The sequence below is a fragment of the Rhinolophus sinicus genome, linkage group LG04, assembly GCF_036562045.2.
Source record: "Rhinolophus sinicus isolate RSC01 linkage group LG04, ASM3656204v1, whole genome shotgun sequence".
Lineage (NCBI taxonomy): Eukaryota > Metazoa > Chordata > Mammalia > Chiroptera > Rhinolophidae > Rhinolophus > Rhinolophus sinicus.
In genome coordinates this window covers 60,382,633-60,405,888 of record NC_133754.1, presented here as the reverse complement: position 1 = coordinate 60,405,888, position 23,256 = coordinate 60,382,633, and the positions used below count along the sequence as shown (strand labels likewise).

Sequence of the window (23,256 nt, the reverse complement as noted above, 5' to 3'; positions counted from 1 at the left end):
GATGTATCCCCTCCCTGGAACATGGAGAAAGCAAAACAACACTGTTCCGGGCCGGCCCTGTGGCTCAGGTGGTTGGAGCTCCGTGCTCCTAACTCCGAAGGCTGCTGGTTCGATTCCCACATGGGCCAGTGGGCTCTCAACCACAAAGTTGCTGGTTCAACTCCTTGAATCCCGCAAGGGATGGTGGGTTCTGCCCCCTGCAACTAAGATTGAACACAACACCTTGAGCTGAGCTGCCTCCCGGATGGCTCAGTTTGGTTGGAGCGCATCCTCTCAACCACAAGGTTGCCGGTTCGACTCCTGCAAGGGATGGTGGGCTGTGCCCCCTGCGGCTGGCGGCCGTGGCTGAACCTGGAGCTGGGCTGCGCCCTCCGTGGCTAGGACTGGAGGGACGGCAACTTGGGGCTGGACGGCACCCTCCACAACTAAGATTGAAAGGACAACAACTTGACTTAGGAAAAAAATAAATAAATAAATAAAAACAACACTGTTCCTTACTGATCTATGCATATACCACACCTGGTAAGGTATGATAGTTTTATTTTCTTCCATGCTAACGCCTATGCCCGTGGGAAAGTAAATATAAAAAGTTCCTTAGGTTTGGAAGTTAAGATTGTCAGAGTCATTCCAGTGCACTTCTGACCTTTCTCTGCAGGAAGGTGGAAGCATTTAGACATCCTGAAGAAAGAGAGACTCTGATGTTCTGTTCTACCTGTGCTTACTCTTACTTTTATTTAACCTGCTTAAGGTTCAAAAGCTGTTTTATTCTTGCAACTTGGCAGCTCTGTCTGGTTCACAAATGTCCTAAGGTAAACAATTAAAGTCTCCACATGACCTCTTATGACAATCTTAACTTCCAAACCTAAGAAACTTTTTATATTTACTTTGTCTCTCTTTAGACATTTCCTTTGAATGTTTGCTTCTGCTTTCTTTGTAGCATTTTCAGGCTCCATAGACCGTTTGTTTTGCCCAGCCAGAGAACAGTAGCATTTTTAAAAATATTCATGCTGCTATTTTTATACAATGAACCATGCATACTGATTTTAATTTCAAAGATTCACAAATTAAAGTGCTTCCTTGAACCCAGGCCCTCAGGACTCTTGCCAGCCTTTTGGTTTTCCTGTCTGCTTTGTCATTTCTCAGTGGAATGACTAAATCTGGAACCTGCTGGGTCAGACAGTAGAAATAAAGTATTGGTGGATGAACTCTCCTTTCCCTCCACTCCCAAGACCAGACAGTGGGGTTGGAATCCATGTTTAAATACCTAAAGGTTACTGTGAGTCACTATTCCAAAGTTTCATGAGACCCCCAAAAGTAGTAAGAGTTAATATTCCAAGAAGACACTTGCGGTTATCGAGCCCAGGATGTTTTCACAGGCAGGTTCTCTCTGCGAAAACAACACCAGGGCACAAAAAATAGCCTGCTTAAAAAAAAAAAAAAGAAAAGAAAAAGAAATCAATGAGAAACACACAAAGAGTATACTGTCCCTGAACCATTAGGTAGGAATAGAAATGGCAAGTAAATGGAATGAAAAAGAAAAGAGGTTTTTTAAAAATGTATTTAGTTTTTTATATTAAGGTGCTTTCCTTCCTCTCCGTCTGAAGACAGAGTGAAATTCTGAGCTTGGCAGCTGTTTCCACAGTAGGAGAGCAGGCTCACAGGTCGGAGGCACAAGGTCTCTTGAAACTGCCAACTTATTACAGGTGACAGTTGCATCACCTTGAAACAGGGAACAAAGACTTTTGTTGTTGTTGTTGTTGTTGTTGTTGCCAGAATTCAGTTTTGCTGGCACAAAGTGTTAGAGAACAGTCACACACAGAGTGACTGGTAGAATTATATAGGAATTTCTGAGAATTAGCCTTAGGCAGAAAGCATTTGGCTGGAAATTTGCACTGAAAGCCTACCTTGTTAGGAAGCATGTGACTTTCACCTGACTTAATTTTCTTCAGTCCCAAGGGTTCCAAGGCCAGCGGAAAGGTCCTTGCCTGGGTGGCTGGCAGTTTCACTCTTCAGAGTAAACTGAGAATAAATTCAAAGACAAATCACCAAAGGGAATTTCTCTCTTTGACATTGAGTATAACTGGATGGTTTTTAAATTAAAAAAAATAATAATAAATTATTTTCTAATCAAAATAACAGATATGTAATCGTTGTATTTAGGTTAAGTATGAATGAATCAAATAAGGATCGAGGAAAGAACAAAGGACTAGGTAGGGGTGGATAAAATCTGAGTCCTGTTTCCAGCTTTGGCACTATTGGGCAAGTGTCTAACATTACGATTTTGGTTCACTTATATTAATACCAGGGGTGCCAAAAAATGTACACATTTTAAGAGATGTTATCTATTTATTACTTTTCCAAGTCTAATTGAATTACAGTTGCAATGTGTAGTATGACCTTCACTCAAAAGATGGTGTTAATCAAATGAATGCTAGCGTCATCCATTGTTTTTACAATTTTAATACAGTTTTTTTCCTTTCTTAAAATGTATATACTTTTTTTTTTTTGGCACCCTCTGTATAAGAAGGTGGATCTAGATGGCCTGTAAGGGTTCTTCCATCCCCGTCCTAGGAATCAGTCTCTTAGTTTTGATTTTCTTCTTATGTTTAGGCAGTGCCAAAACAATACTCTGCGGTGGAACTCGGATATAGATTTGCAAGAAGGTCATCTTGAAGCTGGTAGCAGGCCTCAGGCATCTCTCACCTCATCCAACATTTTTGCAAAGATGAATTCAGATTAAGACAGTCATCAAGGTAGGCATTTATATATATTTGTTGAATGAATGAGTGAGCGAATGAATGAATGAATGAATGAATCAGGACAGCATTAAGGGAGAAGAGGATGAAAATATTCAGTTAGAGCGTTTAATTGGGATAGGGCATAATTTTGCTTAGTAATGATGACGGGGCATTTTACGGATAGATTCAGCCAGAGCTAAACTTTAGGAAGTACAGACATACCTTGGAGATATTGCGGTTCTGTTCCAGACCAGCGCAATTAGGTTTTGGATTAAGGGAATGTTATGGCTGGTTTGATCTCCTATCCAGACCATAAAACTTTCTCCATCTCAGCAATAAGGATGCTTCACTTTCCTATCATTCATGTGTTCATTGGAGTAGCACTTTTAATTTCCTTCAAGAACTTTTCCTTTGCATTCACAACTTGGCTAACTGTTTGGCACAAGAGGCCTAGCTTTTGGCCTATCTCTGCTTTCAACATGACTTCCTCACTAAGTTTAATCATTTCTAGCTTTTGATTTAAAGTGAGAGATGCGTGACTCTTCCTTTCACTTGAATACTTAGAAGCCACTGTGGGGTTATTAGTTGGCCTAATTTCAATGTTATTGTATCTCAGGGAATAGGGAGACCTGAAGAGAAGGAGAGAAACAGGGGAATGGTCGGTTGGTGGAGCAGTTGGAATACACAACATTTATTAATTAAGTTTGCCATCGTATATGGTTTGCCATCGTATATGGGCGTGGTTCGTGGTGCCTCAAAAGAATTACAATAGTAACATCAAACATCACTGATCACAGATCACCATAACAAATATAAAAATAATTTTAAAGTTTGAAATATCGTGCAAATTGCCAAAATGTGACACGGAGACATGAAGTGAGCAAACACTGTTGGGAAAATGTTGCTGATAGACTTAGGGATGCCACAAGCCTTCAATTTGTAAAAAAGCACAGTATCTGCGAAGTGCAATAAAGCAAAGTGCAAGAAAATGAAGTTTGCCTATGTTAGGGTTTGGGCTAATTTAATTAGCATTCTTTATAGAGTAGGATGGAGTGATACAGCAGGCTGCTAAGTGACATAGTTCTTCCAGGTATATGTGGTTTGACAACAAGATAATGGGACTCTTTCTCCCCAATTTGATGACCAGAATATTGATTAGGATTTACCTTGGCTGAGTCTCATAGAAATCCAAAATAGTCATGACTCAGCAACATACTACTTATTTTTCTCTCATATAAAACAAATCTGTAGGTAGGCAATCGAAGGCAGGCTCGGAGGCTCCACGGTACCATGGAGTCCGGCTCCTTCGGCCTCAGGAGTAAGCATGGCTGTGTGAATCCAGCTATCCCATCAGCATTTCAGCCAGCAGGGAAAAGAAAGAGCCACAATGGGGGCTCACCTTCTGTCTTAGTACATTTGGGCTGCTATAACAAAATACCACAAATTTGGTAGCTTATCAACAACTGAAATTTATTTCTCTTGGTTTTGGAGGCTGGAAATCCAGCATCAGGACACCAGCATGGTTGCATTCTGGTGAGACCCTCTTCCTAGTCCATAGTCAGTGCCTTCTATGTCCCCACGTAGTGGAAGGGGCAAGGGATGTCTCCGGAGCATCTTTCATAAGGGTACTAATCCTGTGAAAGAGGGCTCCACCTTCATGACTTAAGCATTTCCCAAAGACCCCATCTCCTAATATCTTCAAATTTGGGGGTTAGAATTTCAACATAAGAATTTTGAGGGGACACCAACATTCAGACTAGTATCACTTCACTTCCCATTAATGATACTTCCTGGAAGTTGAACTTGACACTTCTGTTTTCATCCCATTGACCAAAACTTAAAAAAATAACCCCTGTGGAAAACCAAACAGGTTTAAAAAAAATAAGTTTACAAGTTTACTTTAATTTTTATATGGCACGACAAAAGACCTAGAATAGCCAAAACTATTTTGAAAAAGATGAACAGTGTTGGAGTACTTACGCCACTTGATTTTAAGAACAATATGTGGCTCTTCAGTAGTAAATCCAATTTATCCTTTATAAATTTGCATTTAAATAATTTCCAAAAAAAAGAAAAGAAAGATGGTGCAAATCTGTGATAAGCATATAACTTCCCAAGACGGCTGCTTTGAAGGGTAGTACCCATTTGGCATGATTGCCCGGGGAAGGGGGGGAATCCATCTTGAACATCAGTTTTGTAATCAAGACAGAACTGTTTTTAAATACTGGATTGCCACTTACCTCTCTAACCCTCAGTTTCTTCATCTTAAAATGGTGTGCACAGTGTAAGACTTAAAGAAATGCAGCACGGAGGCTAAGCTCTATTTTACAGCTCTGAACCTAGCCTATCTAGGTTGGAATCCTAGCTCTGCCACTTTCTAGCTGTGTGGCCTTGGGTATGTTTCACCTTTCTATGCTTCATTTTACTCATTTGTTAATTGAGTATCCTAAAAATACCTACCCATACGGTTGTGGCAAACGTTAAATGAGCTAATAAATCTAAGGCCCTTAGAACAGAGTCTGGCACATAAAAAGGGCTCAACAAATATTACCTACTGTTATCATCATTTCCCACTGTTATAACTGTGGTTTCTTTTGTCAACCACCAAGCAAAGACCCTGTTAGCTCCTATCCCTAGGTAGCATTCTGGGGGGTAGGGTTTGATGACTGAAGGGTGTATTTTGCAATCTCGAGGGCAATCCTGCATTTCAGTTTCTTAAATTTTCTTTCTTTACTATTTTTTCAATGTTTAAAAACATGCCTTACTGACAGAACTATAATGCACAGATGGAAACCTTAATATTGGGTGTAAAGTACTACCCCTCCTAGACTCCACCACGGGCCATTTGTCTCTTTCAACCGCAGCTGTCCATCATGTTCAGTAACCCACCTACCCCGGGATTGCAAAACGTGGCTGCCCCCCTCCTCTTCTCTTCCTTCTCCTTCTTCCGTCACATTAGTCTGAAACTACAGGACACCATAAAATTGTCAGGTTTTATTTTCCCTTTATTCCATATCAAATGCAATACCAAATGGCCCCCAGCTATTATCTTCCTGCCTTCCACTTGAAGGAGAACTCTCCATCTGTGTGAATGGTTCTGAGCCCCAGAACTGGCATTACTGGCTCAGTCAATGGGTCAGATGACAACAGAGTGGTCCACATTTAGAGCGGGCCTCTAACTGCACAACTTCAGAATCACTCCAAGGGGGAGAAGGTGTTTCCATTTCTTGAGTAATTTCTCTCAGAGAACTTGTGATTGCATGGTAACAATTCTGTATCTTCATTAGGGATCCTGAGGCTTTTCATTTTTTAATTAAAATATAAAAAGCAAGTAGAATTTTAAACCAAGGGACATTAAGCAGAGGATTTGCAGATATCCCATAGGCTTTTCCTTTGTTGGCGATCTGCAGCCAGTCTCCTGGATAGAGAAACAGATCTTGGCTCTGCTTCCATGGGAAGGACAAATCATTATATATTTGGGGCTCTGAGGTCTATCCTGGGCATTTTCCCTCAAAATTAAGCCCTTGCAAGTTTATTTCTCAAAGACAAGGCTTCTCCTTTACTGCCTTCACTTCCCTGAGTGTGAAGCCTCAGCTGACCATATGTTTGTACCAGCCAGGGCAGCAAAACCAGGAAACACAAGCGACTCTGCAGAGATGCACTTTGGGCCCCATACAGATGTTTCACATTATTTTACAGACTCCTTTCCCTTTCATTATCTCAGTTTCTCTGCACCACACAATAGGATATGGGGTTCACTTTTTTCTTTTCCTTTTAAACCATTTTAGTGGCACTACCCTGTGTCTTTCGGCACTAGTAGTAATAAAACTCTACCCAAAAGCCCATCTGGTTTACTCAGTAGAAAGATGACTTTCTCATTCCTACCTTCCTCTTCTGTCACTTCCCCTCCCATTTTCCCTTGGAATGGCCCACCGGGAATAAAGGAACATTTTCACTAGGAGAAGTTGAGTGCTCCTCCGGAAGGGACCACGGGGTTATGTGTGCATTATCAATGGCGCTTCAACCACATTACCAAAATATTCCAGATAGAATGTGTGAAGAATTTGGACTTAAAAAAAGATTTATCTGCCAAGAGTCAACTTTTCTTCAACTATTTTAAATGCTTCCTGTAAAAATCTCAATTCCGGTCTCACTACACTTTTACTAATTAATGTTTATTTTCCCACCCCCAAATACTCCGATGTGTATGTCTACAATGTGGCAGCATCGTGAACTCTATGAACCCTCTGGCTATAATAGAGTGAAGATAATGTATAAACAGAAAGTCAAACTTTGACATAAAAGAAGAGAGATCTGTTGTAAATATGTCTCTATTATGAGTTTCCTGGTCTTTTCTGGAAACATTAAAATGTAGCCACATACATCTTTACTCTCCTAGAGCTTCTAGTCAAGAATGATAGTTAACGTTGAATACCATTCTGTGTGCCTAGCCACAGGCTCATTCATTCATTCAGCAAATATTGTATACAAACCAGGATACAGGCACTGTGCCATGCACTGAGCTTGGATACAGAGATAAGAAAACGTTCTTGCCATTAAAGAACTCAGATTGTAGTGGAAAGACAGACAAGTGAAGAGAAAATTACAAAATAAGATTGGTAAATGCTACGTTAAAGGGATTAACAAGTGTGCTACCGGAACTCTGGGAAGGAAGGTGATAACATGCATGTAGGACAAATGCATTTATCAGCAACTATGAGTGTCCCCTATGTGCCAAGCAATGCTGGGGTACAGTGAAAAAATAAAATTCTGTCTTCACTGAGTTTACATTTTCATGAAGGAAACAGTCAATAACAAAAACGATGTACTATCAGGATGCAGGATAGTGTTATAGAAGGGAGGTTTGAGTTGCATCTGGAAGGGTAAATAGGTGTTAGCAGAAGAGGGCATTCCAATCTTTGTAAAAACAAAACAAAACGCTGGGATGGAGGAGAGGAGGAGGTGGGAGACAGGAATGGATGAGAAAGAGCATGCAGTATTCTGAAAGGGTATTTATTAGGTGATCACAAGTGCAATGGGAAGGAAAGGGTGCATTTCTTTTCTGAGACAGTTTAGAAGAGCATTCATTCATTGGTTGTCAGAACCAAATAAGAGGTACTCCCTCATTTTACAGATGAAAAAAACAAAACTCGGAGAGGACCAAGTAACTTGTCCCAACTCACTCAGCTAGTGAGGGACAGAACCAAGATTAACCCAGTTTTCTGTAGAACTCAGCCCAGGCCTCACTCCGGGTGGCGGGTGGCAGAAGCTGCTGGCTTTGAAAGACAGGCTCAGTGTCCCAATCCCGGAGCACACCGCCCCCTACTGGTGGTTTTCTGCAGAGCTGCCCCTCCCGGCCTCTTCCCTGCAGCCCCGCTTCTAGTTTCGAGCTGGAGCTCCCCAGGTGCCTGCCCGCTGCCCCAGCGCTGCGGTGTAGCCCAGGACTGGGAGAGCAGAGCACCGACGTCTTCCCAGACCGCGGGGCCCCGGGGGCGCGCCCAGGCGTCCATTCCACTCCACCTGTTGCTCTCCGCCGCTGGGCTCCCTGTCTGGGAGATGCGGCGCCCGCTACCCGGGCCTCTGCGTGATCTGGGCATCAGCATCGCCCGGCGCTGTTCCCGAGTGGGTGTTCCGCGCCGCGGCGCAGGCTGAGTCCTGCAACTGGCGAAGTCTCCAGCACCGGCTTTCCCGGAGGCCGGGACCCTGAGGCAGGGCTCCCCGCCACCCCCGCCCACCCCTCGCCCCACCCTTCCTCCCGCCCCGCTGCCTCCTCCCCGCCTCGGGTCCAGGTCGGGCCCGCGCGCCGCGGAGCACGGGCCGGGCACAGCCAAGGCACGAGCTGCGAGCCATGGGAGGCTCCCACTCTCAGTCCCCGAGGGACCGGGAGCCGGCCGGGGAGAAGCCCCCGAGAGCCAGAGAGACCGCGTGAGTCCCAGAGCCCTCCCCGGGGCCGCTGTTTGGGGGTTTGCGTGCCAGCCCGGAATGGAAGCTTCCGCGCCTGTCCCACAGGGCTGGGAAGGTGGGGTTCCCGCTCGCGTCCGCAGGGGCGCAGGAACTCAGGGGTTGGCCTGGTGGGACACCCGTCCTCAAGCCTCACCCTGCGAGGTTTTGGGGGCGTCCGCCCGACGAAGATCCCACCATGACAGAATCCCTCCCAAGCGGGGCTGCTGCCCTGTTCACGCTCGCGGGTGGGAGAAGGGACCCCGAGTTTTTCCAGACTTGTCCAAGCAGGAGAATACACGTGCCTTAAAGGGCTCCGAAACATTCACGAGCCAGAGCTATTTGCAGGGAGGGGGAGAGAGCAGCAAGGAGCTCAAGTCTCAAAGATAACTCAACTCGTGCTGGCCTTCAGGGTCCAGGGATTTTGATGCAATGCTTGCTACTCACAGGAACTCCCTCTCTTGTTTGTTCCGAGGGCTTCTTGATGATCTCAGAGAAAGGGCTGTATTGTACCAGCAGCAATTAGGCTTTTGTTCTGGGACGGCAACAATTAGGGACACCAAGTACTGAAATGCAAGCTGCGAAGGGACGTTTTTTAGCGAATGTGATTTAGAGCAAGTTGCACGGTTTGAAAGATGGCCATGCTTCTTGCCAAGGAGAGGATGTGTTTGTTGATAACTATTTATTTGAGAACCCAAACAATCTTTAAGCATTTAATTTAAAAAGTTTTAGAGTGTCTTGCAGATGAGGTAATGTCAAGGAATCCATAGTCTATTTTAATTCAGACAATGCCAAAGCTATTTAGAGAAAGATACATTTAGTCATCACTTGTAGGCAGCCTGGACCAGGGGAGGGCTTTTTTTTATCATCTTTTCAAGGCACAGTATTAATATCTTCCAAATATCCAAAGGATAATTAAATATGTTAGTTGTGCCTCCTGGTTTGTGTGTGATCACCAATCTAAACTTAGTTCAGTCAGCTTATTAATCATAAGCTGAGAATGACTGAGCATGTAAAATGTGTTAAACCCTGTTCTAAATCGTGTTACAAATCCCCAAGAACACTGAGTCTCTATTATTGCCTCATTTTACTGGGGAGGAAACTGAAGCACAGAGAGATTAAGTGACTTGTCCAAGGTCACACAGGTAGAAGTCCTGGACCCCAGTTGCCTAATTCCAGAGCTCATACTGCAGCTTCCTCCTTTAGGAGAGGTGGGGCTAACCTAGAAACAAACTTTTATTTTGGCTGGCAGAACACAGCCCGTTTTTTTTCTTTAATTCTTCCTGAATAAGGGAGAAATCTGAATTAGCAGTACTTAAGACCTAATACTAAGAGGAAAGGGCCAAAGTTGATTTAACTTTTTAAACAACAAACATCAGAGGCAATAGAACACTGAGATGAAGTTAAGAGTTTTGGAGGCAGGTAGCCATGGGTTTAATTCTGGGCTCTGCACCTTTTATCTGTTCCTTAACCTCTCTGTGTCTGTTTCCTTGTTTATAAAAGGGGAATGAAACCAATGCTTCGTAGGCCATTCTGAGGGTGACATAAGATCGTGTATATATGGATAACAATTTATAGTTTTATCCGTGAACACTGTATTGTTTTAACCAAGGGTAAAAGTTGACTAATCTTTGTGAACATGTGGCTGGTTTTATTGTGTAACTTGAAAGTAAATATTGGAACCATTCACTGATAGCATGCTGAAGAAATGAACTCAGTGCTTTCTGTGTAGGATTCAGTTGATAGGGTTAAGAATTTGATTCTCAATTAAATTATCTCGTTGTTTGGCAATAGATAGAGGATCTCTCTCTCCAGTAAGTTCTTCATGTACCCTATATATGTAGCAAAGCTTACCTAAAAAAAGATGAACATAAAAGCCCATCATTGGTCTTCACCTGGGACTACAGCCCGGATGCCCTACGCTACTCAAGTGAGTACATTAAGAAGCACATAAGTGCATGCAGGCAGTGCTGGGGTCACTGGCCTCGTCAGTGTGCGGGCTCTGCTTAACGAGTCAACCCTGCAAACCACTTGGTGTGTAGCTGGTGAAAGTCCCTTTGGAAATATGAGATTCCACGCCTGTAATATGCATGAAAAGCAAAAAGTAGGCTTTTTATCCAAGTCCTTCCTTGTTCAGATATACAAGCCACAAGTCTCTCCAGGGTCTAAGAAAGTGGGGAATTCATTATTAATGTCACACAGCTGCAGATTTCCTGCCGGACATGTGGCTGTCATGGATAACACTGACCTCAAGGAAATTCTCATATTCTGGCTGTTGCATTTTCAAAATCTATTGTTCCTTTTTAAAAAAGGAAATACATGAAAATCTCTCAAGGAAAGCATTGCTGCTGGCATTTCTCTTTTGAGGGAGAAATTATGTTTCAAAATGTTCCCAATTTACGTTTCGGAATAATTTAATCAAGTACTAAATGTAACCAGATAAATCTCTAAGCAGAACTCTATTGTGAAATACAAACAAGTATGGATGTACATGAAAAGAAATGTCTGATTTTAAGATAAAACTCATTATTTTTTAGAATTGTAGCTGTCTACCTTCCTCAAGGAAACAAATGAGCTGGCTTTGGTGAAAGCAAGGGGAAATTTCACTTCATTTATTCAGGGAGGCTGCACAATATGGTGATTAAATGCAGAAGCTGGAGAGTGAAGCCAACCCGGGTTGAAATTCCAGCTGATCTCTGTCTAGCTTAGTTTAGGAAGCTTTGGAAAATAATTGTTTTACTCTTTCGTTGGGCAAATTTTGGCATCTTTGAAATGGCAATACTAATAATTATATCTACTTTTTAAAGTGGTGTATAATGTTAGTGCAGGGCTTGGTACTTAATGAGTGCTCAATATCTGAGTTATTATTGACTTTCACTGTATATGTACCCGTAAAGCAGACACTGTACAAGGTTCTTTGGGAAATATATTTTTGAGTAAGTCAGGATCTCTTCTGAAGGGAAGGCTGATCTGTGTGCTAATTCAGCAAGGCTTCTTACAGAAGCGAGGCATTAACATTCTCAAGTTAATTTTCTCCTCCGTTAATTTCCATTTTCCAGAATGATCAAGAGGATGAACCTGTGTTTGGGGAGATGGTACTTTGGCGAAACATTCGAAGTTGCCAGTTCCTTAGTTGGTTGTTTTCGGCAATGTGGCCAGCATGGGTTTCCTAAGAGCAGTAAATAATTTGTGGCGAGAACTGAAGGATGCCATAAAGCAGAGTCTATTATTCATTAGGGGATATGGTGTGTAACTAATTCATCTCGTACTTGTTGAGCATGTCTGCCTGGAATGCAAGATGTGCACCTGCTGTCAATTCTCTTTAAGTTTCTAGACCCATCTTTATGTGCACTTGGAATATATCATAATGGGATAATCGGTCAGTGGCAAAGCCAGGCACAGTTTCTGAGGTCTGGAGTGTTTTTGCCGTGCACCTTTCTGATCGCGTGAGTGAGATGCAGGTTCTACAGTGTTCTTTCTAGTGAACTTCAAAGTCAGCAGCCACGAGGCTGGGGTGCGTCTTGATGGCTAAGTCCCTGTGGGACAGATGTCCCTGACATGAAGAGGAAGGCGCTGGCTTTGAAGTTTCAGACACAGGAAAACATGACTCAAAAGAAGTAAATGTAGGGAACCATATTTCTGAAACCCATTGCTTTCAAGTTCATAATATTTTCGCCACCTTCTCCCCACCCAATTTGTATTGTCATTAAAAACATTTAAGTTGCTACAGAATGTCCATGTGAAATGATTTAGTGTACAATTAAAAGAGAGATTTAGAGAAAGTTTGTGGGAAAGACCCAGAAAAACCAGCTATATGAAGAAAAGTTCAAAGAATTCAAGGTGGAGGAGGGACTTGAGAGACATGGAAATATATAGTTGTTAAGGGATGTTGGCTGGCTCTATCTCGGCGAAGCCAACCTAAAAGGAAATGGTTTGAATTGCATGTCAAGGGAATTATTTGTGTTGAGCTTAGATATCACAACTTCTAGACTGAGTAATAGTTGAAGTAGCAAAAAGAGTTAATAAAGGCAGAAAAATCCCTCTCTGCAAATCATTGAAAGGTAAGAGAGATACTCTATGAAGGACTGAAATTCTAAGGGGCTTCAAGTGTAGTTTCGCTCTACAGTGTCTTCTCTGTTTTAGCTTCAGTGGCCAACTGTACCTCAACCCTTCTTTCACCCCACAGCTTCTCCCAACTGGTACATGTTTCTGTATTAAAAATCAAGAAGAGAAAAGGAAAAAAGGGGGGCATAGCTGCTGGTGTCCTGAATTAGCAAAGAAGATTATCTAATGTCTGAGTTGGTTAGTAGCCAGAGTGGGCTGCAGGATGTATGAGTTTGTTAACCCAAGGCCAGGAAATGAACTGGTAGCATCTCGAATGACCATGGAACGTGGAGGTCCAGCTTCTAAGGGAAGCTCATGGTAGCTATTGTGGGGTGCTTTTTTTCTGCATTTTTTATTGTGGTAAAATGTGCATAACATAAAATTCACCATTTTAATCATTTTTAAGTGTACAATTCAGTGCCATCAAATACATTCACAGTGTTGTATAACCATCACAACTATCCATTTCCAGAACTTTTCATCATAACAAACAGAAACTCTGCACTCATTAAATGTAACTCCCCCTTCGCCCCTCCACTAGCCCCTGGTAACCTTTATTCTACTTTTTGTCTCTATCTGCTTATTCCAGGTCTCCTATAAGTGGAATCATAACAATGTTTATCCTTTTTGCCTGGTTTACTTAACTTAGCATAATGCCCTTAATGGTTCATCCATGTTGTAGCATGTATCAGAATTTCATTCCTTTTTATGGCTAAATAATATTCCATTTTGTGTACGTATATAGCACATTCTGTTTATCCATTCATCTGTTGATGGACACTTGGGTTGCCTGTTGTGAACAATTCTGCTATGAACATAGGTGTGTAAGTATCCAAGTCCCTGCTTTCACTTCTTTGGGGTATATGCCTAGGAGTGGAATTGCTGGATCATGTGGTAACTCTATGTTTAATGTTTTGAGGAACTGCCAAACTGTTTTCCATAGGACTTAACCACTTTGCATTCCCACCAGCAATGAATGAGGGTTCCAGTTTCTTCACATTCTTACCTACACCTGTTCTTTTCTGTTTTTCCTTTCTTTTATTACTATTGTTATTAATACCTATCCTAATAGGTGTGAAGTGGCATTTTTTTTTTTAAAGATTTTATTGGGGGAGGGGAACAGAACTTTACTGGGGAACAGTGTGTACTTCCAGGCCTTTTTTCCAAGTCAAGTTGTTGTCTTTTCAATCCTAGTTGTGGAGGGTGCCGTTCAGCTTCAAGTTGTTGTCCTTTCAGTCTTAGTTGTGGAGGGTGCAGCTCGGCTCCAGGTCCAGTTGCCGTTGCTAGTTGCAGGGGGCACAGCCCACCATCCCTTGCGGGACTTGAACCGGCAACCTTGAGAGGACGCACTTCAACCAACTGAGCCATTCGGGAGCTCAGCGGCAGCTCAGCTCAAGGTGCCCTGTTCAATCTTAGTTGCAGGGGGCGCTGCCCACCATCCCTTGTGGGACACAAAGAATTGAACCGGCAACCTGTGGTTGAGAGCCCACTGGCCCATGTGGGAATCGAACCGGCAGCCTTCAGAGTTAGGAGCATGGAGCTCTAACCGCCTGAGCCACCGGTCCGGCCCTGAAGTGGCATTTTTTAAATTTGTATTTCCCCTAATGATTAGTGATGTTGATTGTAATTTCATGTGCCTCTTGGCCATCTGTATATCTTCTTTGGAGAAATGTCTGTTCAAGTCCTTTGTTCAGTTTTGAATTAGGTTGTTTGCTTTGTTGTTGAGTTACAGGCATCCTTTACATATTATGGATATTAATCCCTTATCAGATATGTGATTTGCAAATATTTTCTCCCATTCTGAGGTTTGCCTTTTACTGGGTTGACAGTGTCCTTTGATGCACAGAAGTTTTTAATTTTGATGAAGTCCAGTTTTTCTATTTTTTCTTTGTTGCCTGTGCTTTTGGTGTTATATCCAAGAAATCATTGCCAAATCCAATGTCATGAAGATTTTCCCCTACGTCTTATTCTAAGAGTTTTATAGTTTTAGCACTTAAGTTTAGGTCTTTGATCCATTTTGATGAAAGTTTTGCATATCGTGTAAGGTACGGGCTCCTCTAATCTTTTGCATGTAGATCCCGTTTTCCTGGCCCCATTTGTTGAAAAGATTATCCTTTCCCCCATTGGATGGTTTTAGAACCCTTGTTGAAAATTAATTGACTGTATATGTGAGGATTTATTTCTGGACCCTCTCTTGTATTCCATTGGTCTGTATGTCTACCCTTATGCTAGTACCACACTGTTTTGAATAGTATAACTTTGTAATAAGTTTCAAATTCTGGAAGTATGAGTCCTTCAACTTTGTTCTTTTTCAAGATTGTTTTGGCTGTGTGGGGTTTCTTGAGTTTGTGTGTGTGTGTGTGTGTGTGTTTAATTGTTCTCTCTTTCTCTCTCTCTCTCTCTCTCTCTGGCTTTTTCTTCTTGGCTGGTGACAGTCTGCCAGCTTTGCATGAAAGAATGCTAGCCTGCCTTCAGATGGCAGTATGCCATCTAAAATCTTTCCCTGCCCTCCCCGCTACCCTACCTGCAGCCAGACTTTTCACCCTAAGATATTTGCTGAGAATCTGCTGTGAGCCAGACTTGGGCACTGAGTATCCAAAGAGGATCGAGCTGTGGGCAGGTGCTTGGGACAGGCAGGCAGGCAGGCAGGAGACTGGAATCACTGTGAGGGCCAGAGGTCTTGAGTGATGAGCCTCAGGGAACCCACCTGTTCCCAGAGAAGACACTGACCCTTGAAGGAGTCTGGAAGGAAGAGTGAGTTGCCAGGTAGGGGGGTCGGGGAAGGGCAGTCCAGGTGATAGGAAAGCATGTGCAAACATGACCCGGTGTTGTTAGAGGCCTGCTGGATGTGGGCAGTGGTGAGGATTTGGGGGGAGGGCAGATGTGGAATGGGCCGGGGAGACTGGGAAGTTGTGAGTCTGGAGAGGTGGATAGGGCTGAGTGCAAGATCTTTGTGGCCAGGTGGGAGTTTGGACTTAACGCTAGCAGCCATAGATGGAGGTTTTCAGATGAGGGGTTGGTCAAGTCACCATGTTGCCCTGCACTAAACTGGGGAGCGGTATTCTCACAGAGGGGCTCAACCAAATGGTGGGGGTACCTGCAACACAGCTTCCTGTGATTATCCCCAGCACCTCACTGCCTACCCCAGGCAGCACATTCAGGGGGCTAGAGTTTTGTTTTCAACTTCTTACCTTGTCTTCATTTTTGTATATTAGCAATTCAGTAGCACGTATAAACATTTTCATTTTTATGATTTTTTAAATTTTCTATAACAGGCACATATTCCTTTTATAATCATAAAGTACATTTTGAAAAATCTAAAAAAGCCCAGAAAACTGTAAAGAAAATAAATCACCCATAATCTCACCACCCAGAGAGGACTGTTACTATGCTGGTACATTTTATTAGTCCTTTTTTATTAGCCATTTGTAATTCCTTAATTTCTTATTTATTTCCCTTTGCCAATTTTGTATTGAGATACTAATTTTTCTATATTTATTTGGGAGAGTTATTTATATGATGAAGCCAGCTAACATTTACTGAGCACTTCCTATGTGCTAGGAAAATGGTAGTCTCTTACATGCATTAACTCATATGATTCTCAAAATAACCCTAAAAAGTAGTGTTAAATTCCCGTTTTATACCAGAGGAAACAGGCCCAGAGAGATTAAATAATTTGCCCAAGCTCTCATAGAGTGACAAAATTAAGATTTAAACCTAGACAGCCTGAATCCAGACATTTGTATGCCTAGGCATTGTGCACAAATCTATTAACCCTTGTCCACCATTTTTGGTTTTTGTTTGTTTAGTTTTGAGGGGGAGGCACTTTTTAATTAACTATTTATTTTAGAACAGTTTTAGATTTGGAGAAAATTTATGCAGTATACAGATAGTTCCCATAGACGCCATAGGCAGTTTCCCCTATTGTTAATATTTTATATTAGAATGGTACTTTTGTTATAATTCCTGAGAGCATCATTAGTATATAATTATCAACTAAAGCCCATACTTTATTCAGATTTCCTTAGTTTTTACCTGATATCCCCTTTCTGTTCCAGAATGCCACATTACATTTAGCGGTCATGTTACTCTTTAATATAAATAAACCTATCATGTTTTCCTTTAGGGTTTTTTGCTCTGCCTTTGTGCTTAGTAAGCTCTTCCCTATCCCAAAACGAAATAACTTTTTTCTTCTAGTTGTTTTATGACTTTCTTCTCTTTATAATAAACCTATCTGAAATTTCTAGAATCATTAGGGTAAGATAAGGCTCTAACATTTTTTTTTTTCAAAATAGATAAATAGGGCCGGCCCGGTGGCTCAGGCGGTTAGAGCTCCGTGCTCCTAACTCCGAAGGCTGCCGGTTCGATTCCCACATGGGCCAGTGGGCTCTCAACCACAAGGTTGCCAGTTCAATTCCTCGAGTCCCGCAAGGGATGGTGGGCTCTGCCCCCTGCAACTAAGATTGAACATGGCACCTTGAGCTGAGCTGCCTCCCAGATGGCTCAGTTGTTGGTTGGAGCGCGGGCTCTCAACCACAAGGTTGCCAGTTCAATTCCTCGACTCCCGCAAGGGATGGTGGGCAGTGCCCCCTGCAACTAAGCTTGAACACGGCACCTTGAGCTGAGCTGCCGCTGAGCTCCCGGATGGCTCAGTTGGTTGGAGCCTGTCCTCTCAACCACAAGGTTGCCGGTTCGACTCCCGCAAGGGATGGTGGGCTGTGCCCCCTGCAACTAGCAACGGCAACTGGACTTGGAGCTGAGCTGTGCCCTCCACAACTAAGACTGCAAGAACAACAACTTGAAGCTGAACAGAACCCTCCACAACTAAGACTGAAAGGACAACAATTTGACCATTGTTCCCCAATAAAATCCTGTTCCCCTTCCCCAATAAAATCTTTAAAAAAAAAAAAAAATAATAAATAAATAAAAATAAATAAAATAAAAATATTCACAGCTTTAAAAAAAAAATAAAAAAAAATAGATAAATAGTTACTCCAGTACTAGTATGAAATATTAGATAGTCTTTTTCTCTTCTCACCATTTTAAAAATTCAATATTAAAACCTCTTATGTTTAACTCTAGATGGTTTTTCTCTTTCCATTTTCATTCATTCAAGAAATATTAATTGACTGCCTTCTTATGTTCAGGCACTGTGAATATTATTTATTATTTACACGAGCAGAGGAAAGTATTTCTAAATGTACAAAATTTGAAAAATTTTTGTAGTATTATGGACAGGACATTTGCCAGTCAGATAACTGGAGGTGACCTTGTGAATGGAGCTTCGAAAAAAAGGACATTCATGATTGAGCTTTTCTCATAGATTTTACATGGAACTAGATCAATCTGTAGTCCATTTAAAGGTTTCATTTTAAACAATTTAGCTTCCTATGTGGAAACAGTGGTGCTGTCAAACTTTCTCAGGATATCTGCATGCTTCGTCAGGCTTACATTTTTCCTGTACAGTCTAGACTTTATTTTTCGTACTAGTATGATATAAAGTTCTAGCAGGTTTATGTAAGGATTGGCAAATGGTAAACCACTACTCTGTATTCTTCCTTTATCTTCTACCTCTTCTCTCTGTGGCAACTGGGTAATCTTGGAGAGTGAGAGAATCCCTCACTTTCACATTTCTTCATTCTCAGAATTCTTACTTTTAAGAACACTTTGGATGTAATTTTCTTTTTGCCTATATATTATAGTTTCGCCTTGACCAATCTTATGGTATGTCTTCTGCAAATGTTATAATAACAATTATAGGCAAAAAAAAATTATATTTGGCCTTCTGAAATTTAGGGGTATTACATAGAAACTTGGAGTCATATCTGTTTTCTGAAAGCAGGATAGTTCTCCTAATATAACCCATACATCTGTCTCGTCCTGCATGTCTCCATAAAAGTCTGACATGGTATGTCACTGATGAGAACTACTAAGAATCTTGCAAAGTTGCTTCACTTTAGAGCAATAGCTCTTAAAAACTTCTTTGGGTCACAGATCCCTTGATAACATGACATAACTTTTATAGACTTTTTCCAAATGAAAATATACATATATGCAATATATAAAAGTTATGAGTGTCAGAGATCCTGAAGCTTATGTATTATCTCATTTAATACTTTCATGGACCCTATGAAGTAGATTTTATTTTCTCCATCTCCATTTTACAGATGAATAAACTGAGGCCTGGAAAATTTGAGAAACTAAAGCCACAGAGCTAGTAAATGGTAGAGCTGGGATTCTGATCTAGTGAACCTGGCTGAAGCAGAAGAAACAAAATTACCAGTAATTTCCAGAGTGGGTCTGCCACATAGGAACTCATTAACCAGCAGAGGCTTCTGTTTATCTGCTAGAAAGTAAGTTTTTATGGCTCTTTCCCTACTGATAACAGTTTCAGGAAAGTAAATATTTGAGACAACATTGTCCAGCGCATTCTGTAGATAAATATCCATATGTTGTATTGCATTTACACAGAGCAGATAGAATGCCTTTCCTGGGTTTCTTTTCTGAATTATTTTTGTCTGAGCCTTGCTTTCTTAACAACTGCAAAATGTTATGTTTCTACGGCTACATCAAAATTGTTCTTAAATAGGGGTTTGAGAAAACAAAACTAGGAAGGCTTAGGCAAGATATAATGGTGGGAAGATGACTGACATTTTACCTGCCAAATCACTTTCTAAGCATTTCTCTGAGTCTAATAGTGTCTTCCTGTCTCTGTCCCTTCCCCTATTCCTTCCTTTGCCTTTTCAAACCTGTGTATTCACTGGTTTCACCATTTTTGAAGCCATGATTCCTAATAAATGTCCAGTAGCTTGAAGTCATGACATTTGGGAACGCAAGTCAAGTTCTGAATAACATGGGCCACCTTTTCATTTGATACCCCAAGTGTAGGTTGGCAGGTTCCCTTGAGGATGAGATTAGAACTAAGAGATGTACCCAAATTTTAGGAGTAGCTGACAATAGCAGAGAGGAAGAGAGACAGAAGTAGTAGGTGTAGTCTGGAGTAGGCCTCTTTTACCTGTTTTCTACCTCCTTGCTTCTTGTCAGGTAGAAGGCGCTGTTTTCCAGTCTTCCCACCAGGGGGCGCCAGCCACCGTCTGCTTAGTTTTTGGTAGAGGTTGGCCTGAGGTGAGCAAGACTATTTCTTTAGCCGACTCCTTTGCTGGGTTGGATAGAATGAGAACGTCATCTGATACGAATTTACAGTACAAGTAGGAGAAAAGAAAATAGATTAGGGAACGAAGGAGGAGGAAATTGAATTTTTTGTTACTTCCGTTTACTTCTGCTGGCTAAGATCCTACCTCTCATGGGTGTGTTTTTCTTCACTCCTCCAAATCACCTGGTTCAGAGCATAATTTTTGTGGCTTCTGAGAAGTTAGAAGTCTTCGTCCTCCTTCCTATAGTTCATTAGTGTTCACTGATGGAACTGTAGTATAAATACCCTGTGTTGGATTCAGAGGTGGTTCATTGTGACTTTTTGTATTTACAGAAATACAAATCTTGAAGGAATTCTCTTAAAAACAATTGTTGATTGAATTTGTGACAGGGTTTTCTGGTGCCCTCTGGTGGCTGCTGCAGCTCCTGGCCGGCAAATCTGTATGTACTATAGCAGACACAGGCTTTATTCGCAGACAGAAAGGGGGAGACTAGTTCTTCCTCGACCTAGCAAGGTGCTAAGTCTCCCTTAACAAGAGTGAGTTATTCCAGCTCCGGAGGAATATTCTTCAGAGACCAATATCTAAATGATTCTAATACTTGACTGGCTCTTCCAACATCTCTTTTTGTCAGTCTTTGTTTCCCTAGGCCTACTCTTTTTAATTTCTCTTTGTGTTTCTCCCTTGGCAGTCCTTTTCCAGTTTATGGTCTTTTTCTTTTAAGTAAAAGTTTTTAAGCCCCTGATAATTCTCTGTTTTGTTTGATTGATTCCATATCCGTTTGCATGGTCAGTGGGGCTGAGAGGATTTTTTTGTGACTGAAGTGCTAGAAAGTTGTGTGTGACTGTATGCCTGTGTGTGTGTGTGAGACTGTGTGAGAGATATGTGTCTCTGTGTATGTGTGACTGTGTGGGAGATATGTGTGTGTGTGTGTGTGTACACACATGTGTACTAGCCTGTGCCCAGGCAGCCAGCCTTGACTTTCCCACAAATTCTTCCCCACAAAGCAGTGACAGTTTCACACATAGAGATGTCAAAAGACTATGGTTTCCCCTGCTGAACCAAAGAGCTCTGTTCAGGGCTGTCTTGTGTGTCTCGTGTAGAGTATGAATACTCCAGCCGACAGCATCAAATGCCAGATTTCTCACGTTCTTTACAAAGCAGAGAGGTTTTTGATGCTGCATTGTTTTATCAGTGTGAAAATATCTCCCGAGGAGCCGTAGCTTTCTTGCCTTCCAAAATAATCTTCAGGGGAGTGTGGACTGGGGTTTACATTTCACTTTTGCAGTCAGTAACATCACCACCCTGGGCTTTCCCTCCCGTCCTCCTTTCTCCCTTGCCCCCATATTTCTTCCCTTTGCACCCTCTATGGGAGCTGGATCATGTTGTTTCCTTTTTTGGTCATTCTTGAGCTTTCCCTTTCTTTCATCGCTTGGAGGAGGCTTAGGGTGTGCGAAACGCATCAGCGCCTAGCATTATGCTGTCTGTAATGTGCCTGTGTTATGTGTCTGAGTTCAGAGAGAATAAGCAGTTCCCGTGGCATGCCTTGCCCATACTGAGAGATGTTGTTGAATGAGTGGTTTTAATTAAAGTGTGGATGCTGAACAGAAAACGCTTCTGAATATCTTATCTGAGGGGGAAGAAACCCAGCATCTAAGGGGAGAAAAATTCCAGCAGGATATTTTACACTTATAAAGACACTTCAATATCTCTGAGAGTTAGGGAATTTCTTTAAATTTGGCTCTTGATGGTGTTGGTGAGGGAGAGGTAATTCTGGGAACATCTGACGCAACGTTCTACCAGATAGATGTACCAGGAGCTGTGGAATGAGGCTAAAGAATGTTGCCACACAATCTCTGTGTATCCATTCCTGGCACCAGCAGCCTGGGAAATGTGTCTACCAGCTGTCATTACTTGAGGCTTACAGAGCATTTAAAATAAAGGGATCATTGAACCAACTAATGAAAATGCCCATCATGTTGGCTAATTCCAGTGCAGAGTCATATTTCTGCACATACGGTCTGCTGATATCACTGAAACAGACTCTGCCTGACTCTGGGGTTGCCTGCTGGATACACCGCAGTTGCCATGGTAAAGGACGTTTCTCTTACAGGTGGCTCCGTGGGCAGCTTTTTTGTATGTCCTCCTCCCTGAGGATGCTGGATTTCCTTCAGAATCCTGCCAAGAGGCCCCAGATTTGATACAGAAAATAGGGAGGTAGTGGTGAAAATGTTTAGAGACATTGTCAGGAAACATGAATTGGATGGACTTGGGTCATGTGCCTGTGCTGCGCCAAGTGTTGGGGTGGGAGGATGGGGGCGTGGTGGTGGGACGTACTATTTAGTCAGGCTTGAGTCACTTTCCTACCCCAGCATCAGCAGCCAGGATATCCAAACCACAGGCCCTGAGGGTGGGGGGCAGGGGGGTCCTCAAAGAAAATAGGGATTGTTGCTCAAAGAAGGGGGAATGATGTTAGACAGACAAGGGTAGGGAAACACCTCTAAGGGCTGCAATTCGGCTGTTGTGAGTTAGGTGCTGAGTGATGCTATGCACGCGTGGGTTTTGGTGAGATCATTCAGAATATTGTGGGTGAAAGGAAACAGCAAATGCTATTCAGTCCATAAATACCATTTGAGGAGGAAATATTGAACTTGCTGTTGATCAGAAAGCTTTTTGTCTCTAGTTTGGAGGTTAGAGACATGTTTTCAGTATACAGAGGGAGTCTATAGTGTGACTAAAAAAACAATGATTTAAGGCACTCTAGCATGCATCGTGCATTGGCATCAGGAAAGCACCCAGATGGCTGGGCCACCCCCAGTGTTTCTGATTCAGTAGGTCTGGGGTGGAGCTCAAGAATTTGGATTTCCTTAAATCAGACAGAAAAAGCAGAGAACCATATGATTTCACTGATATGTGGGATATAAAACTGAAAACAACAAAAGATCAAGACAAACAAATGAAGAAACAAAAACTCATAGACATAGACAATAGTTTAGGGTTTACCAGAGGGTAAGGGGGGGATGGGGGGCTCTAGAAGAGGGTACACAGGGTCAAATATATGGTGATGGAAAGAGAACTGACTCTGGCTGGTGAACACACAATGTGAGATATAGGTGATGTATTACAGAATTGTACACCTGAAATCTGTGTAACTTTACTAATAATTGTCACCCCAATAAACTTTAATTAAAAAAAAATGTGGGTTTCCTATCCCCAGGTGATGCTTACGCTGCTGGCCAGGGACCACACATTTAGTGCTACTGATTCAAGGCAAAGAACTTAAACTCCATTTACAAAAAATAAAGAAAGGAAGAAAGCAAAGG

The 23,256-nt window shown here is 42.2% G+C and overlaps 1 protein-coding gene and 1 long non-coding RNA gene across 23 annotated transcripts in view; one reads left to right on the top strand and one right to left on the bottom strand.

Annotated features, from left to right (window-relative positions):
• The window catches only part of TACC1 (transforming acidic coiled-coil containing protein 1), a 99,408-nt gene that overhangs the window by 13,890 nt on the left and 62,262 nt on the right, over nucleotides 1-23,256 (top strand). For 9 of the 22 annotated variants that reach the window (XM_019748115.2, XM_019748118.2, XM_019748120.2 and 6 more), the window contains exon 2: nucleotides 2,611-2,753. The exons of 6 other annotated variants lie outside the window; for them this stretch is intronic. Coding sequence is in view for 4 of the 16 variants with exons in the window: in XM_074329629.1 (XP_074185730.1) it covers nucleotides 8,587-8,663 (77 nt within the window). In the remaining 12 variants the exon portion in view is untranslated. Of the gene's footprint in view, nucleotides 1-2,610; nucleotides 2,754-8,513; nucleotides 8,664-23,256 lie in introns of those variants that run through there. 7 more of the 22 variants (XM_074329629.1, XM_074329611.1, XM_074329617.1 and 4 more) reach the window with 6 other exon arrangements.
• Nucleotides 1,096-16,673, bottom strand: LOC141571035 (uncharacterized). The gene is made up of 3 exons (XR_012495512.1): nucleotides 8,836-16,673; nucleotides 1,905-2,019; nucleotides 1,096-1,719 (listed from the first exon to the last, which is right to left on the bottom strand). It is a non-coding gene; the product is annotated as an uncharacterized LOC141571035 (long non-coding RNA).